Consider the following 17,500-nt stretch of genomic DNA (forward strand, 5'->3'; position numbering starts at 1 on the left):
ATGGAAACGCGCTAAAAGCGGTCTGCAGACGTTGGGCGGAGTTAGCCGTGACGGGCTGCGGTTACCCTGGTAACACGTGACTGACAGCCCCCGAACCCAATCGAGCGACAGCAGAGCGGGGGCCACTGTGCGTGAGAGACGAGGGCCCAGATTCACAAAGCACGATGACTTAGATGAGTTAGCTGGATAACTGTACTGATTAAAACCCACAAAGCAGGATTACTGAGTTAGCTGGATAACTGCACAGAGTAAAACCCGCAAAGCAGGATTACTGAGTTAACTGGATAACTGCACTGAGTAAAACCCACAAAGCAGGATTACGTTAGCTGGATAACTGTACAGAGTAAAACCCACAAAGCAAGATTACGTTAGCTGGATAACTGTACTGAGTAAAACCCACAAAGCAGGATTACTGAGTTAGCTGGATAACTGTACTGAGTAAAACCCACAAAGCAGGATTACTGAGTTAGCTGGATAACTGCACAGAGTAAAACCCGCAAAGCAGGATTACTGAGTTAGCTGGATAACTGCACAGAGTAAAACCCACAAAGCAGGATTACTGAGTTAGCTGGATAACTGCACAGAGTAAAACCCGGAACTGCTCTTTTTACTTCAGTCCATGTTTCAGATTTGGGAGCGTTCTGAGTTTGACTGCAGTTATCCGGCTAACTCGGTAACCCAGCTGTGTGGTATCGGGGCCTGGTTTGGTTCATGCAGCTGATTGCTCGCAGACGACATGGTGAACCGCCGGTGCTGTTAGAGATGGAGACTCAGATAGTGTGTGCTTTATGAGCTGATTCAGACGAGCCGATTCAGGTCCACAGCCACCCGGGGGGATTCGATTGGCCCTCTAAGTCATACAGGTTCCTCCCTAATGCACAAATACACATCCATACTGTACATACACACTCATACACACACGTCTGCACAAACATACACAGTGACATACATGCATACACATGGTCACATACATAAACATGTATACAATCACACGTACACGTTCACACACACGCACGCGCGCACACACACGGTGAGGGCAGCTGAGGCCAGTGTCCGTGGGTCTGACACGGTGCCGAATGTCCCCGCCGCAGCGCTGTCCCGTGCCCCTGTGAGGAATTACGCCGTGATTACAGGACAGGAAGAGCGGCATTTCCAGAATTCTCAGAAGCTCAGAAGCTGACATGAAACGAATTCACCCCACCCCGCCGCCGCCGCCACCAGCCCCCCTGGCTAAAGCCAGCGCTGGAACAGTCACCGTTCCTGCCCAAAGCCCACGTTCCCCTCCTTCCTCTCCCGGCTTTGACGTTATCGACTCTGACGGCTCGGTACAGAGGAGTAAACATTGAACAAGGCAGGGGCACGAGCTGGAGGAACTGCGTGCGATTGGAGGGGAGGTTACGGAGAAATTATCCAGCGTGTCTCTCTCTCGCACTCTCTCGCACTCTCTCGCACTCTCTCTCCCTCTCTCTCTGTCTCTCTCTCACTCTCTCCCTCTCTCTCCCTCTCTCCCTCTCTCTCTCTATCTCTCTCACTCTCTCCCTATCTCCCTCTCTCTCCCTCTCCCTCTCTCTCACTCTCTCTATCTCTCACTCTCTCCCTCTCCCTCTCCCTCTCCCTCTCTCTCTCTCCCTCTCTCTCACTCTCTCACTCTCTCTCTCTCTCTCTCTCTCCCTCTCTCCCACTCTCCCTCTCTCCCTCTCCCTCTCCCTCTCCCTCTCTCACTCTCTCTCTCCCTCTCCCTCTCCCTCTCTCTCTCTCTCCCCCTGTCTTTCTCTCTCTTTGAGTGACTTGCCAGTTGCCATTCTGGCTCGACCGGCCCACTCTCGGAGCGTTTCCTGACTGGCGAGGCCCTGCATCCCGGTGCCAGGTCCAGGAAACAGGCAGAGCCGTTCTCTGGGAAAAAACAGACCCTCCGCCTCGATGTTTATGTAACGGAGAATGGCTAAAACAGCAGCTGGCTACTCCAGAACCCAGGACAATGCACAGAGAGAGAGAGAGTGTGCCTTAGGCAGAACCTACAAGGGTCTGACTGAAGCTGGAATTAACAGGAAAACAGGAAAACATAAAAATTGATCACACAAAACAAACAAGGAGAACACAGGGCTTGCTGCCCTGTTTAGCCATTCTGTTTTTCTCTGGATGCTGGTGTGTAGCCAAACGAGTTGTGCTTTCCAGGAAAAAATATCTGCATGGAATTACCTGTTGTTTTTGCTATGTAATTAATTGTTGAGTCAAGCTTTATGCCTGCATTAAATATCAAACATAAATACATGCTAACGTGCCGTTATCGTCATAGAGACAAACTCTCTTACCTGCGGTGAACTGAAACCACAGACTATTTCGGTGTTATTACCAGAGACAGCTTTGTTACTTCTCCCTGTGCCCTCTGGGTGGTGCATATTTATATATACTTAAAAGTCCAGGTTGAGCATTCCAGGTTGAGCAGGTTGATGTGAAGGACTTCAGGTGTGGGTGCAGGTGTTTGTCTTAGCACTCACTAATACACCTGATTCAGTTACTTATCTAATCCATGACCTTCAATCTAGACCTCAATAAGTAGAGTCCCTTGTCTCGCCGATATCTGCGGGCATTGCATAAGACGCCCATGCTCGGAGACCTGAGGACCCGATAGGACCCGAGGTGTTTCTGTCGGTGCCTGTTGAGAAGTAATAGATTGACAGTGACCCCAGGTCAGCCGATTGACATTATGAACGGGGCACACAACTGCACTTGTGTCCGGTGGACGTCTGTCAATCTCCTCTCTCCCAGCTCGACATGGCAGATCTGAAAGAACACTATCGAAAAATATTGGAAAATGCCCTTTAGAAAAGAGGAAAAAAAAAACGAGAAATTTTATTATTTTAGATTTTTTTTTTTTTTTTCGCTGCTGCTTACAGGAGCCCTGTTCTGCAGTCATGTCATATTAGGATGAGGTCCTAAATCCGAAAATAGCCCTGTCTAGACTTTCATCGCAGAAACACAGCCCTAAATCTGCAGTGAGTGCCTCCCAGGCTACATTAGCGTCGAGTCGTAGTATTTCACCGTCCGGACCGCCATTAGCTCACTCCACACACTTTCTTTTTTTTTTTTTTGACAGAAAGCTGAATAATGTGCGAACCCCCTGCTCCCGCCGTCCGTGTTTGGGTCCTCTCTGTTGTGGCAACGGAGGAGCGCGGGGAGGCGGCGTGGCGGTAGCGGAGGGGTCCGCGGAGGGACCCGTGTGAGTTATGGGGCTCCGCTGCTCCCCGAAGATAAGATGTTTTCCCCATAAAAAGCCCGGTGATCCAAGAACCGGCCGGCTCGTGGAACGGGAGCCGTTCTCCGAGAGAACCACTCGCCACGCGCCTCCTCACAGCGGCCTCCACACGACGCTGACGGGGGGTTGGGCAGCCCCGATCAAGACTGTTGGACAAATTAAAGATGCCCGTCGCGTGGCTAACGATAGGACATTCGACATTAAGGGGTGGCCTGTAGCGTAGTGGCTAAGGTACGTGACTGGGACCCGCAAGGTCGGTGGTGCTAATCCCGGTGTGGCCACAATAAGATCCGCACAGCCGACGGGCCCTTGAGCAAGGCCCTTAACCCTGCGTTGCTCCAGGGGAGGATTGTCTCCTGCTTAGTCAAGTCAACTGTACGTCGCTCTGGATAAGAGCGTCTGCCAAATGCCAGTAATCTAATGTAATGACATGAGCAGACTAGCTTTGTAGCTAGCCGGCCGAACTAGAGAGATATGGTGCGTGTACGGTGTGCAGTGTGAACACAGGCGGTGATGCCGGGGACAGCGCCATGGCAACACTGTAGCGTTGAATCATGGGAGGGTCTGAGCGTAACTGACAGGGAGGTGAAAAATGATTAGGTAGGTCATCTTGAGAGGTGGGCCGGTTTGTCAGAACGGCAGCGGGCTCTCACCATTAGCTAAACGGCGGTTGAGAGACGCGGTCGTGCGAAGAGAAGAGGAGAGGAGAGAGGAGAAGAGGAGAGGAGAGTGATTACTTCAGCGCAAGGAGGTCTCGAGGCGCGGTCACGGTCGAGCTGTTGGATCGCTTTCCCACCAGCCTGATAAACTGCCTGTCCATCACAGGCTGTCGAAAATGTCAGCCCCGTAATCTTGGAGAGCTCTGTCTGTTTGTGTGTGTGTGTGTGTGTGTTTGTGTGTGTGTGTGTGTGTGTCGGTGTGTGTGTGTGTGTGTGTCTGTGTGTGTGTGTGTGCGTGTGCGTGTCTGTTTGTGTGTCTGTGTGTGTGTCTGTTTGTGTGTGTGTCTGTTTGTGTGCGTGTGTGTGTCTGTGTGTGTGTGTGTATGTGTGTCTGCGTGTGTCTGTGTGTGTGAGTGTGTGTGAGTGTGAGTGTGTGCGTGTGCGAGAGTGTGTGTGTGTGTGTGCGCGTGTGTGCGCGTGTGTGCGTGTGTGTGTGTGTGCGAGAGTGTGTGTGTGTGTGTGTGTGTGCGAGAGTGTGTGTGTGTGTGTGTGTGTGTGTGCGCGTGTGTGCGTGTGTGTGTGTGTGTGCGCGTGTGTGTCTGTGTGTGTGTGTGTGTGCGTGCGTGTGAGTGTGAGTGTGTGTGTGTGTGTGTGTGACTCCCTCCCGCTTGTCTGGGCTTCTATCTGGGCTTTATAGACACATCACTCACACAGGAGTCGGTCTGTTTGCTTTTTTGTAGTTGTCAGGATTGTTGGGGGGGTTTTTTTTAGCCCAACTGGCTGTGTTTCTGGGTGAATCCCAGTGTTGGCTCATGTTTTTTCAGAGTGGAGATATTAAAACTCTCAATCACAAGCACTGAAGCGGGTGGCGGTCACATGAAACGCAATGTTTTTTCGAATCAAGTTTTAAAATCTCGTTTTACTTGGCTATTCACAGATTAGCGGGCCATTTCCCGGGGCATTCTGGGAGTCCAGGATGGAGAATGGAGGCTGCCCTTCTCACAACATCATACAAAAGTGGACCCCGTTGAAAAAAACTGTTCATGCTAGGCTCTGAAACAGCTGGGAGCTGGTCTGAATTGGTGAACCACCTCCCAGCTCAACATGGGTTGACCAGCTCAAGCTATGTTTTGAAACAGCTGCACTCAAACAAGCTAACAGCACTAGCTGGTTGACCAGCTCATACCCAGCTAGACCAGCTTATGGCCAGCTTGGCCATGCTGGTTGACCAGCTCATACCCAGCTAGACCAGCTTATGTCCAGCTCAGTTGTCAAGCTGATCAAGCTGACATAGCTGGATTTTACAGCAGCGCACAGATCCTAGATGTAAGTACGACCTAATACATTACCTGTTTGACAGTACAAAGAATCATACAGTACTCCTTTTGGCCTAACTTCCTTTATAAGTTCATCATCTCTATATGGGGAACAGCTTTAAAAAATAGTCTGGATATATCGTCAGCTTTTCTGGCACAGAGGCCCTACCTGAAAAACCTGTGAGTGAATTTACAGCGACGTCCAAACTTAAACGTAACGTAACCATGGCTACCTGAAGAGGCCCATATGCAATTCATAAAACGATTCATGAAGCTCAATATCCGTCATACACCCCCCCCCCACCACCACCACCCCTCAGTAGAAAAGTAATGACCCTGCTCCCAGAAATGAGTAGCCAAGTAAGGCTTCCCCTTAAGGCCCCACTGGAGGGAGAAAAGAATCAATCTTTTTTTCATTGGCTGCCACTCTGAAATGGGAGGAGATGCATGATGCATGTTAGGTGAGATGAGCTGTCAGGAGCCGTGCTGGGAGACGGGAGACAGGCACCGTGCCGTGTGTTGTATCCTGTTTGTCCATTTTACAGAAGCCTGTAGCCTAGCCACTGGCCGGGACCAGGAAGGAAGGTGGTTCAAAGCTCTGGTGTCGCCATGTTAAGATCCGCACAGCCGTTGGGCCCTTGAGCAAGGCCCTTAACCCCACATTGCTCCAGCGGGGATTGTCCCCCTGCTTAGTCTAATCGACTGTAAGTCACTTTGGATAAAAGCGTCAGCTAAATAATGAGTGCAACAAACTAATATAATGATACAAACCTGATTTTGGACTGCCGTCGTGCGTATCGGTGCAGGGGTCTGTGATGCAGTTGGTTTGGATGTGGGTTCTATGCGTGGTTAGGTACGTGTGCTGGGTTTGGTTTGAATTGAAGCTTGTCTCTCTGGGGTGTAATGTGAACGGTGTGCGATGGGACATCTCTGTCTGCATGGCTGTCTTCACATGCTGGGTTTGGAGCGTGTTTGGACCACGGTTGGTTTGGATGTGTTAGGTAGCCTGTGTTTTTTCGGTAGCGAATGTGTTAGGTAGCGTGTGTGTTAGGTAGCGCGTGTGTTAGGTAGCGCGTGTGTCAGGTAGCATCGGTTTTAGGTAGCGCGGGTGTTTGGTGGCCCCTGTGTTCTTTTGGAATATTTTCACAGCTGACTCCATTTCGGTTCACGGTTCGGCCAGATCGGAGGAGGAAAAAAAAATCTCCAATCTACTGTAAACACGAGAACTCTAACTAAGCCCCCCTCCCCTCCTGTTCCTCGGAATTCTCTGGAATTCTCCCGCTTCCCGGACCGGAACAACTCCACATCGCATCCTCACCAAGACAGGAGGAGGGTCTGTTCTGCAGCCCTGCTAATGCAAAACCTAACTCGTATCGTTGCTGCAGTGTTGGGATTGCGAGAACATTGTGTGACAGGCTACAGCGGGAGGACTCGGCTGTAGGACAAAGGGTCGTACGCAGGTATTGACGTTGGCACCAGTCAGCAGTACCGGATTGTGTAATATTAATATTTCTCAACTCGTATGTTATACAGAAAATTAATTGCATGTATCCCTTGACCTCCCAGAACTCCTCCTGCCCTCCTGACCTGCGCATCTGGTACTGGTTGCTCACATTATCGTCACGGTAACACCCAGCGTAGTATTGTGCCGCTTCAGAGGAGTTAAATATATCTGCGCATTCTTGCTGGGGGAACAAAGATCTTTTGTGCTGACATTAATATTGAAAAGAAAAATAACAACTTTGTGAAACAGATTTTCAATTTAATCTTTGGGCTTTTCATTATTGCTCCTTCTGAGCTGTCCTCAGTGGTGTAATGTTTATTAGCCCGTGTACCGTACGGTACATATAATCTGGGCTGTTTGAGTCATGAGGTCCTGGCTAAAACACTACCCCTGTTGTTGTTGGGGCGACATGGCTCAGGAGGTAAGAGCAGTCGTCTAGCAGTCGGAGGGCCGCTGGTTCGAGTCCTGCCCTGTGTCAAAGTGTCCCCGAACAAGACACCTAGCCCCCAAATGCTCCTGACGAGCTGGTTGGTGCCTTGCGTGGCAGCCAATCGCCGTTGGTGTGCGTATGAATGGGAACAGGCCCCTGATCTTTGCATCACAGAGGCATCTGAGTGCTCTAATGTCTGTCCAGGGTCTCTGTTATTCTTTGATTTTGAATACTTTAAAACTTCTCCTCACCTCTCTGTGACCCCCCAGCAGCAATGGCCAAGAACGGGGGGGGGGGGGGGGGTGTTTTTGCTCCCTCCTCCCGGGTTTGTTCGATGGGTCGAGTACCAACACGCCAGAGAAAATCGCACTACCGTTTCCGACCCCAAAACAAACACGCCTGACTCGTAATGACCTCTCGTTTTGTGCCGAAAAGTTTTTAAATTAAATTATTTTGCAATAACCATGTTAGACGGGCCAGGGTAAATGTTCCGTCCTACACAACATCATTTTGAAGTACCAACACGTACCGAAGAAAAGAAAGAAAGAAAGAAAGAAAGAAAGAGAAAAAAACAAACCTGGAAGAGATTGAGAAAAGCAATCTGCTCTAATCTGACCCGCGGAATCAGCTGGCAGCCCGTCTGTTTACAGTGTGGAAATGAATAGCAGAGTGAAGACGAAGGACCGGCAACATTCGCATCTTTGCGTCGAGAGTGTTGTTCGAATGTGTCGAAGGGTTTTGGACACAGAAGGCATAATACAAACACTGTTTTTTTGGGGGGGGTTTTTTTCTTAATGTGGGCAGAACATTGAGGCCAGCCATAGTGCATGCAGATTTAATACAGTCTGAGGTTCATTTTCAATGGGGGAAAAGGAGCCTGTCCTCCATCGCTATCCCAGCATGCATTTCTGTGGGTCTCTGAGAGGGTGGGGAAACGGGCTAATTGTAGGAAATAACCAAGATGTCTCCCAGGCAGAGCGCCATTTTGTGCCCAACTAACTAACTGATCTCGAGACAAACTCTGTGATTTTTCACCGTTGTCTGTACTTCAGCTAGCGACGAGTGATAGCTGTCTAACTACATGTGCTTTATGTATAATTATATTGTTTTACATGTGTAAGCTCTTGCAGTCACAGTGTAGGCATTGGCAAGCGAGTACTTGTTTATCTGAGTTAATGTCTATTTAGATTTAATCACATTAAGTATAGCTACTCATTTGCTCCAGATGTAAACAAACATGCACGCAAACACACAATCGCACGCACACACTTACACACGCACATGCACGCATATACACGCACATGCGCGCACACACATACACTTGTATATATAACCTCCCACTGTTGTCCAGATGTCCTTAATCCTCCATAGATTTAAAGTGGATCCTTCAGTTGGCTTTAATTTGCATCAGCTTCTGCCATAGTGTGTGTGTGTGTGTGTGTGTGTGTGAGTGTATGGGTCTGTGTGGGTGCGTGCGCTTGCATACATGAGCATGTGTACACGTGTGTGTACATACTTGTGTGTGTCTGTGTGTCTGTGTGTCTGTGTGTGTGTGTGTGTGTGTGTGTGTGTTTGTGTGCATGCCTGCATGTTTGCGTGTGTGTCTGTGTGTGTGCACGTATATGTTCTGCTGCGTGCTGTGTAACACACTGGGACATATGACTACAGTTTTTCTCTCCCCCTCCAAAAAAAAAGAAGAAATTCCAAGTAAAGTGAACAAGTGGAATGTCCATGAATGAGCCACAGATCATTTTCACATTCTCAGACATTTTCAAACACGACCGTAATTTAGCGTGTTAAATGACAAATGATCAAATAACCATTAAGTTAATGAAGAGGAGGAAAAATGGATAAAAGCAGACATGGACTCAGCGGTCACACGCGGTCAGAAAGGGGAAAATAAATCAGGTCATGGAAATTATCGAGAAAGCCTGATTCATTCTGATTTTAATCTTACTCCACTTTCAGCAAGTGGAAAACAGACCGGGGGCCTAGTCCTGATACTCTGTGAGAAGGGGCATTGGGTTTCATGTCTCATGACATTACATCACAAGTATTTAGCTGACGCTTTTATCCAAAACGACTTACAGTTGATTAGACTAAGCCTGGGGCCAATCCTCCCCTGGAGCAATGTGGGGTTAAGGGGACTTGCTCAAGGGCCCAACAGCTGTGTGGTTCTTATTGTGGCTACACCTGGGACATGGACCAACAACCCTTCAGGTCCTAGTCAAGCACCTTTTTTTTTTTCTTTTTTTTGGTTTTCAAGCACCATACCCACTTGGCTCTTGGCTGCACCCATGCTAACCCAGTCGTCTGTGCTTAGCTCACCCTTTGCCAACACTGCAGTGCGTCTCCCGTCCTCCGGAGATCAGGGGCTGTCCTCCATGTTCGGGTGCGGAGGGGTTACCGAGCAGCATCAGGCTTACTTGGGGGGGTTTTCATTTCTTGTTTTGATTTGGATTTTCTTTTCTCTCTCTCTCTCTCTTGTTGTTGTGTGGATCTCGCCAACAACCGCAGTTGTTGAGCGGAGACAGCTGTGCGCTGCGCGATTGGCTGAGAGGCCTGTTTTTTTTTTTTTTCTCCAGTGCGTAGCGGCTAGAGGGGTGAGCTCTGGGTCTCATGGTGAGGCTCCACGGGCAGGACTAGAGGGGTTAGCTCTGGGTCTTATGGTGAGGCTCCACGGGCAGGACTAGAGGGGTGAGATCTGGGTCTCATGGTGAGGCTCCACGGGCAGGGCTAGAGGGGTGAGATCTGGGTCTCATGGTGAGGCTCCACGGGCAGGACTAGAGGGGTGAGATCTGGGTCTCATGGTGCGGCTCCACGGGCAGGACTAGAGGGGTGAGCGCTGGGTCTCATGGTGAGGCTCTGCGGGCAGGAACCCCGGAGCCAGGACTCCCCGGGCTGTTTACTCCCGTGTGCCCAACACGTGCCGGGAGATCGATGCCACACGCAAACACACAGGCACACAAACACAAACATATGCACATGCACAATGAAACCACACACTTATATACATGCGCACACACATACACTCACACACACACACACACACACACACACATACACTCACAAAAACTCACACACACTCACACACACACATACACTCATAGATACACACACACACTCACTCACGCACACACATTATAGACACACACACTCACGCACACACTCACTGACACACACATACACTCACTCATTCACTCACTCACACACACGCACACACTCACACACGCACACGCACACGCACACACTCACACACATTCACACACACATGGATACACACATATACACACGTGGCAAAGAGGCTAACTTAACGATCCTCCAAGCGGCTCTTTCGGAGAGGGCCATCGATTTGTGCGGAAATGAACAGGCTGGTGACAACACTCTGGGAGTCTGTTCATGTACTCCCGCCACCATATTCTTTCCATTTCTAGCCCTGATGAATTCGCCGCCCCCCCCCCGCTGAGCAACGGGGACTCAATAGTGCCGCTCGATGGCGGTGCCCCGGAGGCCTGCGCGTGATTGGTTAGACTGCCTCCCCGAAAGAGGACAGCGCATTTAGGGCCACGCGGCTGCAGACAAACACTGCTCTGCTGGTCCCTGCCCCTGAGTCTGTACCCCTGAGTCTCTGCCCCTGAGTCTGTACCACTGAGTCTCTGCCCCTGAGTCTCTGCCCCTGAGTCTGTACCCCTGAGTCTCTGCCCCTGAGTCTCTACCCCTGAGTCTCTGCCCCTGAGTCTCTACCCCTGAGTCTGTACCACTGAGTCTCTGCCCCTGAGTCTCTGCCCCTGAGTCTCTGCCCCTGAGTCTCTGCCCCTGAGTCTGTACCACTGAGTCTCTGCCCCTGAGTCTGTACCCCTGAGTCTGTACCCCTGAGTCTGTACCACTGAGTCTCTGCCCCTGAGTCTCTGCCCCTGAGTCTCTGCCCCTGAGTCTCTGCCCCTGAGTCTGTACCCCTGAGTCTCTGCCCCTGGGTCTTTGCCCCTGGGTCTTTGCCCCTGGGTCTTTGCCCCTGAGTCTCTACCCCTGAGTCTCTACCCCTGAGTCTCTACCACTGAGTGCAGCGCATTGTCTGTGTTCCTGTACCTGACCCACATATTCAGTCATTCTTTAAAACCAAGGGCCCCTTGTACACCTCCCCCCCCCCCTCCCCTCTGTTTCCTGTTCTGGAGAAAGAGACGTAATGTGCAGCATGTTTCTGTGTCAGAGACTGGGCATAGACTACGGTCAGTGGCACTAAGGGTGTTAACCGTGTACCGGTAATGTGTTTCAACCAAGGAGAGTACAGTAAACATTCAGCGAGAAAGCTTTTCCTGCACCGCTGAGCATTGTGGGAAAATGTTTTCACACATCCACACTGTGGTGGTGCTACAGGTATTTCATTTGGAATTTAGCAGACCGTTAGAAGGTGTTATCATTCAAATGGTTAAATTATGTTGTTTATGCATTTTAATCTGACACACGAGGCTTTGTGCACTCTGGGGTGTTATTCTGTGAATGAGCGCCATACTCTCTTCTCTCTCTCTCTCTCTCGATCTAACCCTGTCTCTCGTTTTCTCTTCGATACTGACATTTTCTTTTTCTCGGTCTCCCCTTTCAGGAGCAGGAGGACCCAAACAAGCTGGCCACCAGCTGGCCCGACTACTACATCGATCGCATCAACTCCATGGCTGCCGTAAGTGCCTCTCTCTCTCTCTCTCTCTCTCTCTCTCTCTCTCTCTCTCTCTCTCTCTCTCTCTCTCTCTTCTCTCCTCTCTCTGTTTCAAACCTCACAGTTAGTCTACGTTACTGTGCTGCCAGGTCAGTAGGAAGCCTGTTTCTTTACGGCACTGCGGTGAATTCACGGTTGCCAGGTAAGGCTCTGACGCGGTGTCCCACGCAGTGGATCAGCGGAGTGGCTGTCCGCCCAGAGACTGACATTCCAAAGGTCAAAGGTCACATGTTCTGTGTCCCACCTGCACCACAAAAGCCAAAGTCTTCCTCGTGAGCCAGGTGCGCTTCCTCATAAAAAAGCCCGTTGGCTGGGTACTCTGCCATGAAATGTTATCATATGTTAGCAGCATGTTCTCATGTTAGCAGATCCCTTTATTTTACCCTTTGCGAAGCACGGCATGTTTAGTACAAAAGCAGCATCCATGGCGGGTATTTGTGCAGCTGTTTTACTTGTTACTGGAACAATGGGGGTCAGATGCTGTAGCGTACCTTGCCAAAGGGGTACGTGAGCGTTCTCCCACCTGGGACTGGAACTGGAACTTCACCATCCTCCAATCAGAGCCCAGTACCCCTTGACCTTTAACCCTGTGAGGTGTGAGGTCACAAATATGCGGTTGGAATGTTCTTAACTGAACGTTCTAATGCTGATATCACAATCACAACCGGTGACCCGAAAGCAGTGGGGCTCTCGAGATCATTGACTCTTCGACGGGTTAAAAGTGAAATAAAACAAAATTTGTGAGCCCCCCTTTTTTCGCTGTCCCGAGTGGGGAATGCCGGCGATCAGCATGAACTCAGGGGCCCCTCGTGATTCCCACGTTTGAGCAGCAATGTTTCACGCCACATTACGCTGCGGACATTTGCCAGACGTGACTTAGAACGAAATGGCGAGAGTGGCTCGGTGTGACGTGATGGGGCGCCGGTGTGGGAACACGCTCACGGAGGAGGAGGAGGAGGAGGAGGGAGAGGAGGAGGGAGAGGAGGGAGAGGAGGTGGAGGAGGGAGAGGAGGAGGAGGAGGAGGGAGAGGAGGAGGGAGAGGAGGGAGAGGAGGAGGAGGGTCTGTGAGCTCAGCTCCGCCGAGGCCCGGGCCTCTGGCTGCCCCCGGAGATGTGAGCGTTTTCTCACGCCGTTTCCTAAAAAAGAGAAACGCTCCCACAGCCGGCCAGCGGAGGGGCGAGCCAGCCTCTCTGTGGGAATGCTCCCCGCCCGTTAGCATCCCCCGTTAGCGCGGGACAGCCTCTCTGTGGGAATGCTCCCCGCCCGTTAGCATCCCCCGTTAGAGCCGGACAGCGTCTCTGTGGGAATGCTCCCCGCCCGTTAGCATCCCCGGTTAGCGCGAGCCAGCCTCTCTGTGGGAATGCTCCCCGCCCGTTAGCATCCCCCCGTTAGCGCGGGACAGCCTCTCTGTGGGAATGCTTCCCGCCCGTTAGCATCCCCCGTTAGCGCGGGACAGCGTCTCGCCGAGGAGAGCTTTCGCCGGGGAAGGCCAGCCTCATGACCTCAGACTTGGACTGTAACTCTAGCGCCCTTCTGAGAAACACTGGTAGCTCAGTTATTGGACGATAAGCGCGTTTTTTCTTCACTTTTGTTTTCTAAGTTTTTTCTTTTTTTTTTCTTTAGCTACAGTCAAATAGTGAAATTAGCACGATCACCCCACCCCCCCCCCCCCCCGGCTCGACAGTATTCATCATCCAGACGGGCACCAGATCGTGAGAGGAGAGGAAGAGGGGGGTGGCGTCGATCCAGAACTCTCTCTCTCTGTGCCATAGAGATTAATTCTGTGGAGAGAGCTGGCTGTTTGGTGAGCAGCTGAATAGGATTCAGTTTTTATTTATTTGTATAACGCTTTTTACAGAAGACACAAAGACGCTTTACAGAGGAACAGAAGGGGCGGCACCATGCCCGGGCTCCAAAATAGCAAATACACGAGGTAAAAAAACACTCAGTGGGGAGAAAAACTCTCAAAGAATCGAGCAGCCATTTCAGTTCTGCAGCAAGCGATTTGGCTGCTTCCTCTTAACAGTCATCTCATTCAAAAAATACGTCTAAAATGAATACCTAATAAAGTGTATTTCTGTACTCGATTGATCTTGCCTGGTGCAATTGAGTCAACAAAGAGTTAGCGGAAGGTGGGCCTTGCACTTTTTGAGAGTATTTCATAGGTTCCAAGACACCAGACGAACTCAGTAAAGCATAAAAATATATTTGAATCCAAAATAATTACGTATTCAATTACAATTACAAATTACCTAAAAGCGTCAGCCGAATGACTCGTAACATTCGACGCAGGCCTGAGGGGCAGTGGGAGGTTAGCGTTAGCGTTAGCGTCGGGGCGGTTGAACCGGTTCGCCTGACCCGGCAGGCAGGATCCAGTGGCCCACTGGGGATCAGGTATTAATTTGAAAAGCAGGAGCTGGAGATTTCACAGCCTGAGGAGGATATTAGAGCCGTCTGTCCGAGCCCGGTCGGACCCTCCTCCTGGTTGTCACGTCTGGAACACGCACGAGGTTTAATCGTACGGGGACACGGTATGCGTACAGGGGACCTACCGCGGGGTTCAGAAACTCACGGTCCTCCAGGGCCGAGAACTGCTGCTTTTCCACCCTCCCTTTGCCTGGGAGTCTGGTGTGTTCACCCTCCCTTTACCTGGGAGTCAGGTGTGTTCACCCTCCCTTTACCTGGGAGTCAGGTGTGTTCACCCTCCCTTTACCTGGGAGTCAGGTGAGTTCACCCTCCCTTTACCTGGGAGTCAGGTGTGTTCACCCTCCCTTTACCTGGGAGTCAGGTGTGTTCACCCCTCCCTTTACCTGGGAGTCAGGTGTGTTCACCCCTCCCTTTACCTGGGAGTCAGGTGTGTTCACCCTCCCTTTGCCTGGGAGTCAGGTGTGTTCACCCCTCCCTTTACCTGGGAGTCAGGTGTGACCACCCTCCCTTTACCTGGGAGTCAGGTGTGTTCACCCCTCCCTTTACCTGGGAGTCAGGTGTGTTCACCCTCCCTTTACCTGGGAGTCAGATGTGACCACCCCTCCCTTTACCTGGGAGTCAGATGTGACCACCCTCCCTTTACCTGGGAGTCAGGTGTGTTCACCCCTCCCTTTACCTGGGAGTCAGGTGTGTTCACCCCTCCCTTTACCTGGGAGTCAGATGTGACCACCCTCCCTTTACCTGGGAGTCAGGTGTGTTCACCCTCCCTTTACCTATGAGTCAGGTGTGAAAGACGGGTCTCTCAATCAGTAGCGCTAATTATGCAGGAGAAAAGTAAACCCGGGCTGGATTTGGATTCGAGGGCCAGAGTCGATGGGTGCTTCAGCTACAAGGCCCCAGGAGAACCTAAATGACCACCCCCCCCCCCCCCCCTCTCTCCCCCCTCTGTCATCACAGACACACAACTCACTCTCCACGGAGAGCTCGGCCGCGTTCGCCCCCCGAGCGCAGAGCCATTTCTCATCGCGCCATTTCAACAGCCATCGCCAAGGCTGTTTTCTGTGTTTCCTGGCAACCGTTCAAAACATTTTATAAAAAAAAATTTTTTGTTGTTGTTGTTCAGGCGGCTCTTTTTTCCGAGGTGTTTCGCTGCGATGCTGAGGCGGAACACGCGGTGCGGTCGCCGGCCGCTTCACACGCCCGGCAGGGGCGTGCCCTCCGCCTCCGAACGGCAGCTGCGAGGAACACTAATGGGACTAATATGTATAATAACACTTTGATGCAGGGGGGATGGGGGGGCCCTTTTAATACCTGGCTGGAGTTTAACCGTCAGCTCCTGTAAACCGCTGCCGCTGTCGACCGCGCCTGATTGGAGCCTGCGGGCCCCGTTAGCCGAGCCCCGTGACGAGGCGCGCGCTCGTTTAGCGAGAAAATGGCCGAACGCAGACAAGTCTGGCGGATCCCCGCTCGGTACGTCACGCTACCAGCCGGAGGTGCAAGCCGGCCGGCCAGACGGGGGGGGCCCAGACGTCGGGGTTTTTTTTTGGACGAAGACCGGTCTCAGACGCAGATGCGTATCGCTGGACCGTATTGGTTCTGGTTATGAAAAACGTGCAGCTCTTTTTTTCCGGAAAAACGTGGCTCCCAGCCACAGTTATGGAGGCTTATTGAATAAAAGGTGGTTTGAGCAGGGCTGTAACAGACTCCCGGAGAGAGTCTGCCTGTCCTCTTGTATCCCTTTAAGGTGCGACGTGACTTTATATACTTTATTGAACCCTGTGGGGTAATTTGTCCTCTGCATGTGACCCATCCTAGTTACTTAGGAGCAGTGGGCAGCCACAGTGCAGTGCCTGGGGTTCTGAGGCCAGGGCCTTGGTCAAGGGCAACGGTAGTTGTATTGCTAACCTGACATGCAAGCCTATCAGTGTGGGAGGAAACAGAAGTGAACATGGGAGGAACACGGAGGATTTGGACCCAGAACCTCCTTCTTGCGAGGCGACCATGCAAACCGCCATGCTACTGTGGGGTTCTTATCGCTACTGCTGTTGAAAAGCAATGAGTTCTTCAATTTAGAAAAAAACCTTTGCTCTTCAAAGGGTTTTTAATCTCCTGTGTACTGTGTGAGTGTACCTGTGGTTGTAGATGATGAAGGAACCTGTTCTCCTGTGTACTGTGTGAGTGTACCTGTGGTTGTAGGTGTGTACCTGTTCTTCTGTGTACTGTGTATGTACCTGTGGTTGTAGGTGTGTACCTGTTCTTCTGTGTACTGTGTATGTACCTGTGGTTGTAGGTGTGTACCTGTTCTTCTGTGTACTCATGGGTGTACCTGTGCTTGCAGATGCAGACCCTGTTCGCCTTCGACGAGGAGGAGATGGAGATGAGGAACAAGGTGGTGGAGGACCTGAAAACGGCGCTGCGCACTCAGCCAATGAGGTATGGCCTTTCATCTTCCTCAACAACAGTTGGCCAATGAGAGACACCATTGCTGCCTTTAGCCCAGGTCAGCTCCCTGGATCGCCAGACCTGGTGGTTACCTGCATCCACCACAGGGTGGCACTGTTTCCCAAATGCGCATTTTGCCAATACGCATTAATCATATTTAATGTATGATGATATATATACATATATTTAGATATTTGTTCTCCTGATACCAAACTGTTTCATGCATTGAGCCAATTCCAAACCAAACAAAATGAACTATTTAATAGAAAACTGTTAACTGAAAACTAGACCTAACTAAAACTCTGCTGTCCTCACAGGCAAAATCGCTTCGTCGATTTGTTATCATTACATCTCCTCTTCCTCATATTTTCTCAGTGAGGTAAAGCCCTCCATGAGAAAACAGAACTGGACTCCTTCCCATTAGCCTAGCTCCCACCCTCCCTCTCTCCTCTTTGTTTAAATTTCGCATTAATTCCCAGACTGTTAGGCATCGTTCATCAGTGGGGGAGAAACATGACTAGGGGAGAAAGGCAGCCCACGGTCTGGTGGCTCAGAGGGGGGAATTTTCGTGTAGTTTTGGGTGACCGTGCCCGGTCACACGAGGCCTAGAACACGGTCAGAGCCCTTTGGCGGGTTAGGGTTTGGGTCTGTGCGGAGTGACGTAGGCGGGTTCTGTATCTGGCCGGAGAGAGGCGTCTGGGTCCTCTCTGGAACCCTGTGGTTCCGTAGAAGAACCCTATCTAGCTCAAGGGTT

General features: G+C 51.0%; 1 protein-coding gene across 7 annotated transcripts in view; it reads left to right on the top strand.

The window, feature by feature from the left end:
* Positions 1–17,500, top strand: part of daam2 (dishevelled associated activator of morphogenesis 2) — a 156,274-nt gene that overhangs the window by 93,375 nt on the left and 45,399 nt on the right. For all 7 annotated transcript variants that reach the window (XM_061260835.1, XM_061260826.1, XM_061260869.1 and 4 more), the window contains 2 exons: positions 11,766–11,840; positions 16,643–16,737. In XM_061260835.1, the coding sequence (XP_061116819.1) occupies positions 11,766–11,840; positions 16,643–16,737 (170 nt within the window). The remainder of the gene's footprint in view (positions 1–11,765; positions 11,841–16,642; positions 16,738–17,500) is intronic.

Source organism: Conger conger, chromosome 1 (assembly GCF_963514075.1).
Source record: "Conger conger chromosome 1, fConCon1.1, whole genome shotgun sequence".
In the NCBI taxonomy this organism is placed as follows: domain Eukaryota; kingdom Metazoa; phylum Chordata; class Actinopteri; order Anguilliformes; family Congridae; genus Conger; species Conger conger.